Source organism: Marmota monax, unplaced genomic scaffold, assembly GCF_021218885.2.
Source record: "Marmota monax isolate L192 unplaced genomic scaffold, Marmota_monax_Labrador192_F-V1.1 WCK01_AAM20220418_F8-fsc00059, whole genome shotgun sequence".
NCBI classification, from domain to species: Eukaryota; Metazoa; Chordata; class Mammalia; order Rodentia; family Sciuridae; genus Marmota; species Marmota monax.
In genome coordinates this window covers 10182378-10196795 of record NW_026693595.1, presented here as the reverse complement: position 1 = coordinate 10196795, position 14418 = coordinate 10182378, and the positions used below count along the sequence as shown (strand labels likewise).

Here is a 14418-nt window from a genome sequence, read left to right as displayed (position 1 = left end):
TATTAAGCAAGTCTAAATTCTTCTAGATCATTATAAAGAATAGGACTACATTACACCAACACTCCTTTATTCAAAAAATATACCTTTAATTTATTCCCTAGCCCACAATGCACTTTACTATTTTAGAGAATAACATTACACGTTAATTTTGATTCCACTGACTGCAGACCTCTGCATTTCAAAGTAATTATAACTTACAGAACTTATATAAAAATTGAGATCTACTTATAATTGTTGACTTTTGAATGCATGTGTTTCTTTCTATACCTTAACTGAACAAAACTTACAAGTGTCCTTCCAGTCATGTGCTAGACATCTTGCCTAGTGTTGGAGACTCCAAGATAAATAAGAAGATAATTCTTCAGTTGAAGAAGGGAGCCAAGCCATTGGAGAAATTTTAAAAGAAATAAAAGCAAAACTGCTATCAATTCTGACTTGTGCATTTTCAGTATTTTTGGTGTTGTTGTTTGTTTTTGTTTTGTTTTGTTTTGTTTTGAGGTTTTCCTGTAACTTCACTACTAGAGTCAGAAGCAGAGAAAGCCACCACCTGGATTTAAGAATCACTGCATATAATTCATCTACACCACTCAGGAATTAAAAATGTGATCTTTATTAGCTCTACAAACATATCTGGGCCTTTAGAATTTAAAATATAAACCTAGAAATGCTGTTTTAATCCATTCTTAGCACTAAATGGGTCAATTTTTTTCTTCTTGTATTGTAAAATGCCAGAATGCTTCAGACTGCCTTTCTGACAATGGTCAAGATTCTATAAGTTAGGTGTAACCATCATACCTGCCTGCCACCAAAATTCAGATCAGAGTTGGGGATGTTCAAAAGGCCCATTTAGATATTAGTGGAGAAGCACTCTGACGCCTCCATAACTTGTCTATTTTTATTTCAAAAAAACAGCAATTCTATTTTAGAATTACTATTAGAACTAAAAATATACTTCTCTAAATGCTCCCAGACAAATATTTTCTTTCAGTGGATGGATATCTGGTCATGGATGAAGGAAAAACTCAAGCACACTTAATTACATAGGAGTATATACAGCAATGTGTAAACCATAGTAGTCTTAAATTAGAATATTTACATATCAATGTCAATTAGTGGTACAATAATGTATGCCTCTCCCATGCTGAATTAACCACACTATCATTCTGAAATCAGGCTACAATGTATTTAAAAGACTTTAAAGGCTATGGTGCATGCCTATAGTCCCAGTGACTTGGGAGGCTGAGGCTGGAAGATCTCAAGTCCAAGGCCAGCCTCAGGAACTTAGTGAGATCCTGTCTCAAAATAAAAAAATAAAAATTGAGTGGGGACGTAGTTCAGTGGTAAAGTGCCCCTGGGTTCAATCCCTAGAATCAAAATTTTGTAAAAAGTGCTTTGAAGTATTTTAATATGTCTTCAATAGTGACAGAAGGAAAGAGAACATGTAAGGCTCAAAGGAGAAAAGAAATCTAACCTATATCCATCTGGTCATTGTTGTGAGTTTCTGTGTTCCTCTCCATACCAAAACATGTGACTATGACCTTATCTGGGAACAAGATCTATACAGATGTAGTCAACTTAAGATGAGGTCATACTAGGATTAGGGGAGGCCCTAATCCAATGACTAACATCCTTATAAAGAGAGGGAACTCTGAATACAGAGATAGACACAGGGAAAATGTCAAGTGAAAAAAGAGACAGAGAACTGAGTGATTCATCCATAGGACAAGGAATGTCAAGGATTACTGGCAGCCAGAAAAAGCTAACAGGAAGCAAGGAAGGCTTCTTCCCTAAAGCCTTCAGAGAGAACATCACCCTAGTGCCACCTTAATTTTGAACTTCTGGCCTCTAGAACTGTAAGAGAATAAATTTGTGTTGTTTCAAGCCTCTCAGTTTGTGGTCATTTGTTATGATAGCCCTAGGAAAATAATACAGCCACCCACCAGTGATAACAACTAATTTCACTGCCAGAAAACACCACCTTACAAACAATGTAGGGACTCACATGACCTTCACATCTACACTGTTGTTGACAGGCAGATCTGATTCTCTTTCTGGCCCTGTCACTTACTAGATGTATAAACTTAGGAAAACAAAGTAAATTTGCTGAGCTATAGCTTTCCTATCTATGAAACAGTGGTAACATTATTTACCTTACAAGATCATGGTAAAAATCTTGGGTAAAGTACATAAAGCACTTTCCAGCATGCTTGGACACATGGTGGCTAGTAAAATTACTAGGACTTTGGAAATAAAATTGTCCAAATAAATCATAAAGTTATGTTGGTAAGGACAGGGGTAGTTTTCTACAGGGAAAAGAAATCTTTGAATCTGACCCTCCTCAGACACATTTTTTGGAAGTTATATAAAACATACAGAACCACAATCAGGTGTGCAGCAGACACAAACCTTGGCTGTGTTGATCCATTGGACTCTGGGGGGGACCCATTCCTGGGTGAGGTGGTCGCATACCGGTGCCCTTCATGGATCCACAATGGATATCTTCCACAATGCCCTTGTCATGCATCCCATCGATGGGCTGAAACATTTAAAGGGCATCAGTTAGACAATTCTTTAAGGTATAATATCTCTAACTGTAGTTTAAAGAACTCTCTCCGAAGTCTTCAAAAGTGTGACACAGTCATCCATTACCCACTCTATAGTCACATATTTTACATCTCACAGGTGAGAGGGGAAAAAAAAACTTTTACCAATAAGATCAGCTAAATTATCTGGAAATCAAAAGTTAAGGCTTTTAAAAAAAAAACACTGAACTTTTTTACTCAGCCATGTCACAACCTGCCAATAAAAATGAAGTCCTGTTCACAAGTACACAAATATAAGTTATTTTTTCATACCCTTTTGAAGGAGTCTTGAAGACTATTGTAAGATGAAGTGAGTCTGGCGTCTGAGGAAGACTATCCGAAGGATCTGCGATGATCTATTTTGTTGTTGTTGTTGATGTTGTAAATTTTTTTTCATTGGAGAGGAAGGAACTATGGAAAGTTAAAAAGCTGGAAACCAGAAAGTTCCATGACAGTTGGGAAGAGAGGAACAGACAAGGCAGAGAAGGGAATGGGGGTGAATACAGAAAAGGCACAAGTGTGAAACAGACAGCTAAGCTCCAGGGGGAGGAGGGCTGGAAGAGGTTAAAGGCACAGTTTGGAAATAAATTTGACTATGGGGGCTGGACCCCAGGTTGAGGCCCAGTACATGACAGACACACAATAAATAGCTATTGAATCGACATTAATCCAATCCAGAATTGGGCAATGGAGCCTGTGTTTGAAAAAGGAAAAGTCTATTCCTCCCCAAACTGTAATGGCCATGTTCAAAACAGCCTGAAAGGAATATTTCCAGGAGTTTATAGAAACCAAATGACTTCAAGCAAGAAAGTATGAGTGTTTGCAGTTTTGGAGAAAAGAAAGTTAATTTCTGCAGAGTCAAAAGCATGCACTTGAAAAGAGGAAAAATTTACCATAAAGAGGATGTTCAGAAGAGAAATGGGAAAAATCTGGTATAAAGAGTGTCACTGAGCCTGTTAAATAGTAATAATAGGGAGGAAATCAAAGCAACACAGCAGATGTATTTAGGCTACTTGTTTATTTATTTCCAGTAATGTTGAAAAGCAAAAAGCTGAAGCTCAGGGGGAGAAGGAGGGGTAAGACAAGGAAGAAAGCAGCCTATAAAAAGCACATAAGAAAGTGAGGCATCTGGCCAGCAGGTGTGAGCCCCATGCTGCCTCTGGGTCCAATCCTCACTGGGAATAGGCCAGGGCTATAGGGAGCTAAAGGAGGACGGCAAAGACCATAAGAATCACAACATCAGAGCCACACGAAACAGAGAAGAGCATGAGAGGGTGAGAATATGAGAGAGCATGAGAAAGATGGCAGGTAACCCAAACAGAGAGACCAGAAGAGAAAAAAAAAATCAATAAAACCACCACATACAAAAACAGAACATGGCCCCAACCCTCACTTACATGCTTCATTTTAAATGACTAAATAATAAATAAAGGTTAGCTAAATATTATTTCCTTCTCATTTTATCTTTCATTTTGAAGGTGAGACATCCATCCCCAAGTCTTTCTAAATTTCTGTAATTCACTTAGGCAAGTGTTTACTAGAAATAGATTGGAGCTAGAATACAGCTTTAAATTAATCTAAACACAAGATAATTTAATGATTGTAGTGTATCAATAGGTTCCCACAAAATATGATACAGAAAACAAGCGGTTTTATTTCTCTAGATGTCTGACAAAGTGAAAATGGATTTAAAGGGAAAAAAAAGGAGAGAGGGAACTTGGGGATACTGCAGAAATATCCATGATTTACTACTAAATCAAAAGAGGAAGTAACGAATAATGACAACATGATTCGAGACAATATGATTCTATTACGGCAAAAGAAAAGCAGAAAACAAAAAACAAAAACCCTCCCACCTATATATGCACATCTGTGCTAATAGGACGTTTTTACTGAACATGAAGGAAGATAAGGTCAGAAATGCACTACAACAGGCTGTTACCTGGGATGAAAACCAGGATAACCGTTTTCCGATTTATTTCAGTATTGTTTCTCTTTTCAAAATAAGCACATACTACTTTCCTGATTTGAAAATCACCAAATAACATTTTTTTAAAATGGTTCTTCCATATCCTCCCTTAAAACTGACCTAAAGTCCTACACAATTAGAGGTCACTTTTTTCTGTGGTGATCTTTTTGTGTCAAGTCAGCATCTACTGCTTGTCTTCTCTGATGGTTAACTTTCTGTGTCAACTTGACTAGGCCCTGGGGTGCCGAGATATTTGGTTAAACATTCTTTCTGTGAATGTCTGTGAAGGTGTTTGGCGATGAGATTACCCTCTGAACTGAACTGAGGAAAGCAGGTTGCCCTCCCCAGTGGGTAGGCATCATTCAACCCACAGGGGGCCAAAACATACACAAAGGTAGACTTGAGGAGATGTTGTGCACTGGAGATCGAGATCTCTCTCTCTCTCTCTCTCTCTCTCTCTCTCTCTCTCTCTCTCTCTCTCTCTCCTTCTCTCTTTCTGACTGCTTAACTGGGATGTTGCCCTTCTCCTGACCTCAGACTAGGACTTACACCTTTGACTCTTCTAGTTCTCAGGACTTTAGACTCCAACTGGACCAATACCACCAGCTTTTCTGGATTTCCAGCTTACTGACTGCAGATGTGGGACTTCTCAGCCTCCATAACTGCATGAGTCAATGCTTTTTCATAAATCTCTTTATATCTTCCATTGGTTTTGTTTCTTTAGAGAACCCTATAGATCTGCTGAGTATCAAGCAGCAGCCCACCCCCACTTGTGATGTCATGCAAAGGGGTATAAAAACCTCTACATGTCACATGAGACAAAACTTTCAAAAATTGTACAATGTCCTCACAGATTCTCTTTAGCTACTACTAACTCGAAGCAAATTGTTGCAAGGGATCTTGTTGAGCCTCGAAAGTCTCTTCTCTTGCTGAGCATGGTGATGTACAGGAGGCCGAGTTAGGAGGATCTTATGATTCAAGGCCAGACACAGCAACTTAGCAAGACCCTCAACTCAAAATAAAAATTATAAAGGGCTGAGGATGTAGCTCAGTGGTTGAGCACCACTGGGTTCAGAACCCACAATAGAAAAGAAAGATGTCTTTTCCCTCTTCCTCATATTTCCTGTGAGGGCATAATGCTAAACTGTACCAATCTGATCATCTTCACAGCAAAAATCTGAGTCTCATAAATAGAGAGGATCATTATTATCTTAGTCCAGAAACAAATAGCTGGACCTGAGAACTGCAAAATCAGTCTTCTTCCAAAACCAGAATAAGACTACTTCACAGAAAGACAGTAAAGTGCATTTTAAGGATTCCTAAAAATGATTTAATTTCAATAAAATGTTTTTAAAAATCTGTAGAAAAGAAGAAAAGGACTCCTTCCTTCTACTCTTAGAATTTTTTTTTTTGTACTAGGAATTGAACCCCAAGGGCACTTTACTACTGAGCCATGTACCCAAGTCCTTTAACACAGGGTCTCACTAAGCTGCGGAGGGCTTTACTAAGTTGCTGAGGCTGTCCTCAAACTTTTAATCCTCTTGCCTCAGCCTTCTGAGTTGCTGGAATTAGAGGCATGCACTACCATGCCCAGAGACGTTTAGTGATCTAATTTTAAAAAGTAAGTATCAGAATTTTTAGGGAAGAATAATCCTCAATACACTCATTTGTACATGATATAAGTTACTTAACAGAGACAGGAAAAGACAAGACTTATTCACTAATAAACTCATTCACCAAGCCAAAATAGCTTCAACCCAAAAGTCACAGAATCTGTCAGAAATGCACAGCCTAACTCAGTATTTTAAAAAGCCAACATCTGATTTTCATGACTGGTACATCTGTAGCAATAAAAGTGCCTCAAAATGTGTGTTTTTAATAATATACAAGATAAGCCAAAGATCTGGCTTGATTCTCCTTGTTAACCATAGTAGGAAAAAAAAGTTGTGGGTTATCAGGAATATTAGCCATCCACGACTCAGAAGACAGATCAAAGGGGAGAGTAAACTCTAACCTTATGCAGCTGATGCACGCCTTCCTGTTGGAAGTCAGAAGAGCCCATGGTTGGCATAGGATGTGAGACGCTGGGGGGTCCAGGACTTGGCCCCATCATACTGTGGACAGAACCCGGGGATGGTCCTGGGCCTGGACTAGGTCCGAGGATTGGTCCAGGAGAGGGCCCAGGCCCTGGCGAGGGCCCCGGGTGGGGCATCGCAGCAGGGTCTGTGGGTGTGGACATTTACTTCTCCTGTCTCTGTCAGGCAGTAGAGTGACACTAAGTTGGAAAGCAGAGAAAAAGAAAGGAATGTTTTAAACATGATGTTAAGATCAGAATAAAACAGTCGTTAGCATTTGATGGTGCCATTTCTATAACAAACATCAAACAGAACTGCCCGGTCTCGTCCAGATGTTTGAGTGAGTGTGACATATATCTGCCTGCCCCAGTCTTTATGAAGACCACTTGTTTAAAAAAACACACTGTAAATGATTCCCCAGAAAGATATAAATCATCCAAGATACAAAAAGACTCACTGGAGAAACTGAAATTTAACACATAAGCAGAATCTAAACAAGTTTGAAATTTATTACTGAAGTCAACTAATGCTCTCCATTAAATACTGTCTTGGACACCTTATAAGTCATTAGCCGTCCCCCCAAAGCCATTAGAATAGAAACCCCTTTAAAATGTATCCAAGAAAGACCCATTTTCATGAGTCAACAAGCATTCAAAACTTCACAGAGAATTCCAGATAGTTAAAAGGAGAAAAAAAAATAGAATTTCATATAGAGAATGAAAGACAAGCTCCAATCATGGAAAAAACAGAAGCTATGAAGATCAGACAAATAGATGTTCCAATACCCACATCTGTGATTACTAGTTAAGTTATGTAACCTTTAAATGATTTAAATGTAATGGTATGTGTAAGAAACATAGCTGGACCTGACACAACAAACGGCCACTCTTATTCAGGGTTATTCCCTCTGCTATCTCCACTGGACCTTCAGTGATCAGAAAAGATATAGTAAGATGTGGTCCTCCTGCCAGAGACTAACTGAAACTGAGACACTTGGACAGTGAAGGCCAGTGATTTGTCCCAGGCCTTGCTCTGCTCAAGCATCCCTGGGAGATGTGGTCCATGACTAGTGGACCAGGGTGTAGGTGCAGACATTCTGGTTCTCCAATTTCAGCAGAGCAAGGTTAATTCTATCACCCATGCTCCAAGGCTTCTGGACATCCCTACCGGGGACCTGCCTCACACACTGTGGACAATGGCACCTTGGATATGAGCAGAAATGAGGAAACAAGATGTCATCCAAATTCAACAATCCCAGCAAGAGCTGAATACGCTAATAACTGTTCAATATTCTAACGTTACCTTAGAGGCACACATCTGTACACGCAGAAGTTTTTTTTCCAACCATTAACCCCCAGAAATACAGAATGAGATATCTTAGGTAACTTGCTTACCTACCATTTAGCAGCAGAGATAGAATTAGACTGCAGCCATCTAATCACCCAGAACAGGGCTCTTTCCATAGTGAAACCAGTGGTGAGAGGAAGCACCAAACAAAAACATTAGATCCATTCCTCCTTACCCACTGTCATTTCTGGCTGTGTGTCTAGAATGTGAGGGACACAAAGGCACAGTCTGGCTCTTCTCCACTCCTCTATCCCCAGCACCTCCTACCAGCACACAGCAAGTACTCAAAGGACAGCTGATGAATAAACTGAAGGTGAAATTTCAAGGGCAAACTTGAAATTTCTAATTTTATAAATGAAAACTAAAGAGTAATCAGTGTTTGAGGTGTGTCTGCTTACAAAAAAAAAAAAAAAATTAAAGGGTAGGTAAAAATTTAGGCCCTTCCAGTAAGTAAACCAGGGCTAAAATGGGAAGTAGGAAAAGGCTACTTCATAAGGATTATAAAAGCAGGGCTACAACATGGACGTAAGAGAACCCAGTACAACTGGTTTCTAAAACAGGGGAGTATCAAGAGTATCAAGGGTGAATTATAATCCTGAATTCACCAGAAAGCCAAATATTATTATTTATTCTTTGTTACTAACAAAGCAGGCAGAAGTAACTTTTTTTTTCCTTCCACCCCCACTCTCACACAAACACACACATGTTCAGTCAGCACTTTAAATTTAGGAAGCTGACGTCAATTCAGGGGTACTACAAGTTATAATGTTCTTTCATGTATATCAGCAAACTAATCCACCCTTTTATTTTTTAGTGAATAAAAGGAAATTGCTTAGTTCCTGTTATGGTTTACCTTGAAATCAGCTTCAAGAGGTATTCTGATAATACACCACGAGTTTTGAACAATGAAGATACAAAATACTCAAAAGATAGGCTGATTCCAACTTCTCAAGTTGTACATTTTAATATACATCATTATCAATTTCATCTGAGAATCTTAGAGTGTGTTGTAACTGCTCACACAGAGTCCCATAAAAATGCTCCTTGTTTTTTTGTTAAAGGAAACTATTAAAAACTTCTTAGAGGGAAAAGCATATTGGAAGGGAAATGGAAAATCATAGGCACATAAGTGGAATGTTAATATAGAAACATGCTACATAGGAAAACCATTTAATAAGAAGAGAACCCTCAGACTCATGGATGTGATGAACGGGTATGGCTCACAAAAATAGTATAGTTTAATCTCATGCCAAACAGGTAGTGAATGGCAGGAATCTGAACTCTCACAGAAACTGAGTGTGGTATTCACTGACTTCCAAGCCAAGCAGAAGTCCAAAGACCTGGGTCCAAATCTTAAGACCACCCTACTGGAGCCCTGGGGAAAGTGCTTGGGTTTCCTCTAGCAGCTGTAGGCTTCCTGTAGACTCCCATAGGATTATCTCAAAGGTACCTGCCTTGTGAATCCATGAGTCTATGCCCGCTGCCCCAGAAGCATCTCAAAGACTCCATCCCAGCCCTGTATGTGGTAGAGTTCACTAATGAATCTCCATGTCAAAACCAGGGCTATCCCAGGATCTACTTCTGGCTACCATGACCCAAGGGTACCCAACAGGAGGACCTTACAAAGATGAGGCCAGTAGTTCTGACCTCTTATTCTTGCTCACATTTCTGGTGGCAACTTTCCTGCAGAATAAACCTGGGGGTATAAACTGCCAAGAGGTACAAGTCTCAAACCTCAAGCAGAGGCACATGTTATTACAAGTTAGTATGGTTGAGGTTTGAAGTCTAGCATTGGCTAACTCAGCTTCTCCCTATGGTATCCATAGGAATCCTGACCCCTTTTCTATTCTCCAAAGCACAAAAGAGAATATGGAGATGAGGTGGCCAGGGTGGGAATGGGCACAGGAGGGCAAGAGGAGAGGAAGGGGCTCAGATGACCTTGATAGGTGCAGGCAGGTCTGTCCACTTGATAAAACCCACAACCTATTTTCTTTTGTGTTCAGGAAGGAGATGTACATTGTCACAGAAGGACCTGTTCCACATTATGTGACTAATACAATGAGGAAAATGTGCCTAAGGGAGGGTACAGTTACCTCCCATAGGCATGCACTGTGGGTTTCCTCCTCTTCCCCATAATGCTTTCCTCTCTCCCAGACAGGACTCCCTGAGGGCCAGGCCACTGTGTTCCTAGGCAAGAATTTTCCAACAGTACACCGTGTCTTCTTTTGGTTCTGACATTCCTGCCTTTACAACTGGGGAGTGTGTGTTTTTAGAAAATAAAAGGCGCTGGCGCCTCACACCACACCAAACACCACTGTCAGTCATCTTCGGCCCAACTGTCCTTCCCCTTCTTAGCTGAAAGGCTCAGCACATCCATCTGCATATTAAAAGGAGTTCAACCCCATGGAATTTTAAGGGTCACCACTCCAACTATGACAACCCTGACAAAACTTACGACGTACTGTCTAATCACGACTCACAGAAAAATCTAAGACCCTCACACACATAGCAATATTTAAACATACATGTGCTTCATAATAATTTTAGTGACCTCAATTGAGGAGACATATTGTCATGACCCCCATTAAAAAGATGAAGCCAGGAAGGCAGGGAGAGACAGCATGGCCTACCCAAAGTCACATCTGTTAACAGGAATGAAACCCCAAGTCAAAACTTTTTTATGACTTGACTCTCAGCCCAAGGATGAGCTGTTGTTGCAAAGACCAGGCCAGCCATCTGCCAGGACAGACAGTTTTCACTAGGGCCAGAACAATGTGCAGGGGTGGAAAATGGAGGACAAAGAAACAAAGATGCAAACCATGAGGGAGGTATTTTGCAAAGATCAGGATTTGGCTGTGATCATGCATTAAAATATCAAGGGAGAGAGAAGGAAAGGAGAGCTCTAGAGAGAATATGAGGTGAAGGCCATGTCACAATCTGAAGAGGTTGGTGATGTTGAATCAAACACCCAAAGGATGTGTTTTCCGCCTTTCTTCTTTACGGAGTGTCCACCAGGCACAAGGTATGTAGTGCACACAAATATGATCAGATCTGAGTGCTTCCCCCAGGACTCTGAAAGTCTGCTAGGTAAGAAAGACTAAATGCAAAAATGGCAACAAGATGGAAGACCCTCCAAGACAAGGAGACATACACAGTTAGAATGTCCACACGGTGGCAGGGTAGGAGGGATGCTTTCAGCTTGGAAGGTGGAGGAAGGAAGGGGAATCAGGGAGAGGCCAGACCTTCAGTTAAAGAAAACAAATGTTTCTAAATCAGTTTGGGGAAGGTCACCAACCTAGACAATACCTCTTAAACTGCCCTTTACCAAAGCTCATAAGGAAGCACAGGGAAGTTTGCATCTCCAGAATATCTTTTCCTACTGCTCACTTTACAGACAGACTTTGAGAGCCACACTACAGGTAAAATATCAGAAATAAGAATAGAGCCCAGTTCATATCCCTAACAATAACTGAGTCTTTTTAAAGTTTTCTGGTTGCTACTGGAGAATGATAAGGCTCCAGAGATAGTTAAGATAAGAGTTCTTTTTATGTCTGTTTGCTGATTCAGAACATCTCTGACCCGACGCCCTGATTCTTGTTTTCTATGTAGCTTTCTCTATAAATGAATTGCTAATTCCTCCACAGAAGTACCAACATTGCTAGAACTGGGACACAGCACTGTTATTCTTGATGGGAAAGCAGGCAGTGGGTAAGGAGAACAGCAAAGAAGATAAAGGAAATAAATCTACCAGGAGTCTTGTTTAGAGGCCAAGGTTGTCTGCAGAGATGGTGAAACATTACCAAGGCCCACGCTGCTTCTTGGTCCGCAACATACAACTTTAAACAGTGTACAATATGATTTGTGCCATAAACACACACACACACACACACACACAAAATCACACTGGCATTAAAGCTAAGGTTATTAATCATTCCATCAAAACCCTAGAAAGGCATTGAAAACACATCCTCATGGTTATTCATGTCAGCTAGCCCTCCCTTTCAAAGTCAAGTATGTTTTTAAAAGTTGTTGGATTAAAACTTTGCTCTTTTGTTGTGCATCTGTGAACTCTCCTTCATCCTTCAATCAGGGAAACAAATTAGGACGGGGTGTGTGGAACTGCTGCCTTCACTCTAAATAAACTGCCTTGGGACCACCCTTGCCTAGAGTCAGACCTGGCAAAGGCTGGAGGAGGCTCTGCACAACAGAAGATAACAACACACTGCAGCACTAATTAGTCCCCCATGAGCCCCAGGCATTGCCTGTGCTGGATTCTGGCTCTTCACATCATCATCCCCACAGATACCTTGAGCTACCATCATGTAAGAGTTTACCTGTGACTCAATCTGATGGCCTCCTTAGTGAGGACTGATGATGTTCCCACAGAGGAAAAATTGTTTCAAAAAATGTGACTACCAAATGACCCAAAGTGTTGGAGACCCCTCCACAAAGAAGCACTGCAGCAAGGTATCCCTGTAATCTAGGACTCATGTCCATTGGTAGCTAGAGCCTTAATCACAGATAACTTATCACTCCAAAAATTCAGGTGAACCAAATTTCTAGGCAATTTGTCATAACAAAAGCCAACAAACTAAACCATTGAAAGCCAGTTTCAAAGCATGACACCCCCCAATACAATCACTCATATACATTTACATGTATGCCTGCTCTTCCCAGGTCATGTTAGGTCCTTTGCAAGGCAACCTCATTTTGGATACTGATAAGAATCAATAATAGCCACTTCCTTTTCTTTTTGCTAAGATAGTTTTATTTATACATCAAACATACAAAAGAAGAATTTGAAATGCAGACTTTAAAATTCCTAGTTGAGATGGCACACTTTTACTTGGCAGTGCAATTCAACCATTATATGCCGAATGAACCAAGGTTATATACATGAAGGATTATTTTTAATATGCCCAACTTGCCCTGACTTTCACAGCAGCAACAAAACTTCAACAATGAACCCTTCAAGTCCACTGCAATTAAAATGGATAATTGCCATTTATGACCTTCTTCAGGTTACAAATTCCTTACCTACAAAATAGACATAATAGAAACCAGCTACAACCTCAATTGCAAGATGAACCAAATAAAATATTAGATAGATATGAAGACATTTTGTAAGCTATTGGATACAAATGTGCACTACTGCCAGAATTCTTCTAAAGGCTCCAATTCTCATCTTAAATTTGAATCTACAACTCTCCAGATTAATCTAAAATATTACTTTGTTCATGCATCCTTTTGACTCAAACCTTTTGAGAGACAAGCCTTCAACACACACTGGATAAAATATTTATGCTATAGCCTGGAAGTCAAGTCTTTCTACAATCTCTGACTATATCTTCTGAAAACTCTTCCCAACTGGAACCTCTTGCCCCAGGCAGCCAGGTCAAAACAGGTTCAATGGTCCTCCCACAGCTTGTTTGGGCTTGATGCCTGTGATCTCAGGGTTTTCTTCTGATCTGGTATGATTGGCACTCACCACCTTCCCCAACCATACACCATCTCTAAGACCTCATCTGCCCTATCAACTCAAGAGAGCTTGCCCTGATCTTTCTGTACCAGAAAGCCTGAGCAGTTTATATTTCTACTTCTATGTTTAAATGTTCAGGTACATTTTGTAAAATACATAAATTCTCAATTACAGACCATTGATTTTCTAACAGAATTTTAGACTCTGCTTAATAGCATTTCAGAACAGCACAACAGCAAACCACAAAATAGTTGCAAATATTTGCAAAGCTATTATATGCCCCATTCTACAAAGCACTGGTTGAAGATGGGACAGGGTTTACCTTACAGACATTCAGTTTCCAGGGTAACGACTCATCTCCCAGAGGATTGGCAAAAACTAGAATACACCACATCAAATAGGTAAAGAAATGTACAACCACTCAAAAGAAAAAAAAAACATAACTGATGTGTAAACTGATAGAGGGTCCCCTTGGAGAATTTGTATGACAATCCTTTTCTTGTTGAGAAATTGTTTCTTTCATTTTTAAGTAATTTTAACTCACAAATTCTGAATTCAGTTTTAAAAGGGAGGAGATTTTAGCTACATTTAATGGTTTTGAAATTTTAAATTTTATTTCAACTTGTGTGGATCCTACACATCAATTTATAAAATGGCCAGTTCATATTTAAATTGGTCAGATTGTAAAAAGTTTCTAAGATAACAGTACTTGCACAGATGTAGATCACATGTTAGCGTAGGAATGAGGCTTATATTGATGTTTGTCCACCTAATAGAATATTTTATGTTTCAAAATCCATTAAATTATACAATCATTTGGCCTGATTATAGCTGTCTAAATGTCCTGCAAATCTTATATATCTAGTAAAGTATCACTTCCATACTAGGTTTCCATTGCATAATAATATATTTTGAACCCAGAAGCCTAGAAGTTACCATTTATGTCAAAAATCAAATATTTTGTAT

The 14418-nt window shown here is 39.6% G+C and overlaps 1 protein-coding gene across 9 annotated transcripts in view; it reads right to left on the bottom strand.

The window, feature by feature from the left end:
- The window catches only part of Smarca2 (SWI/SNF related, matrix associated, actin dependent regulator of chromatin, subfamily a, member 2), a 166292-nt gene that overhangs the window by 146082 nt on the left and 5792 nt on the right, over nt 1–14418 (bottom strand). For 6 of the 9 annotated variants that reach the window (XM_046459484.2, XM_046459489.2, XM_058584031.1 and 3 more), the window contains exons 2-3: nt 6566–6826; nt 2407–2536 (exon numbers count right to left, since the gene is read on the bottom strand). In XM_046459484.2, the coding sequence (XP_046315440.1) occupies nt 2407–2536; nt 6566–6790 (355 nt within the window). In that variant the 5' untranslated portion in view covers nt 6791–6826. Of the gene's footprint in view, nt 1–2406; nt 2537–2855; nt 3785–6565; nt 6827–14418 lie in introns of those variants that run through there. The other 3 variants (XM_046459491.2, XM_046459492.2, XM_046459490.2) reach the window with 2 other exon arrangements.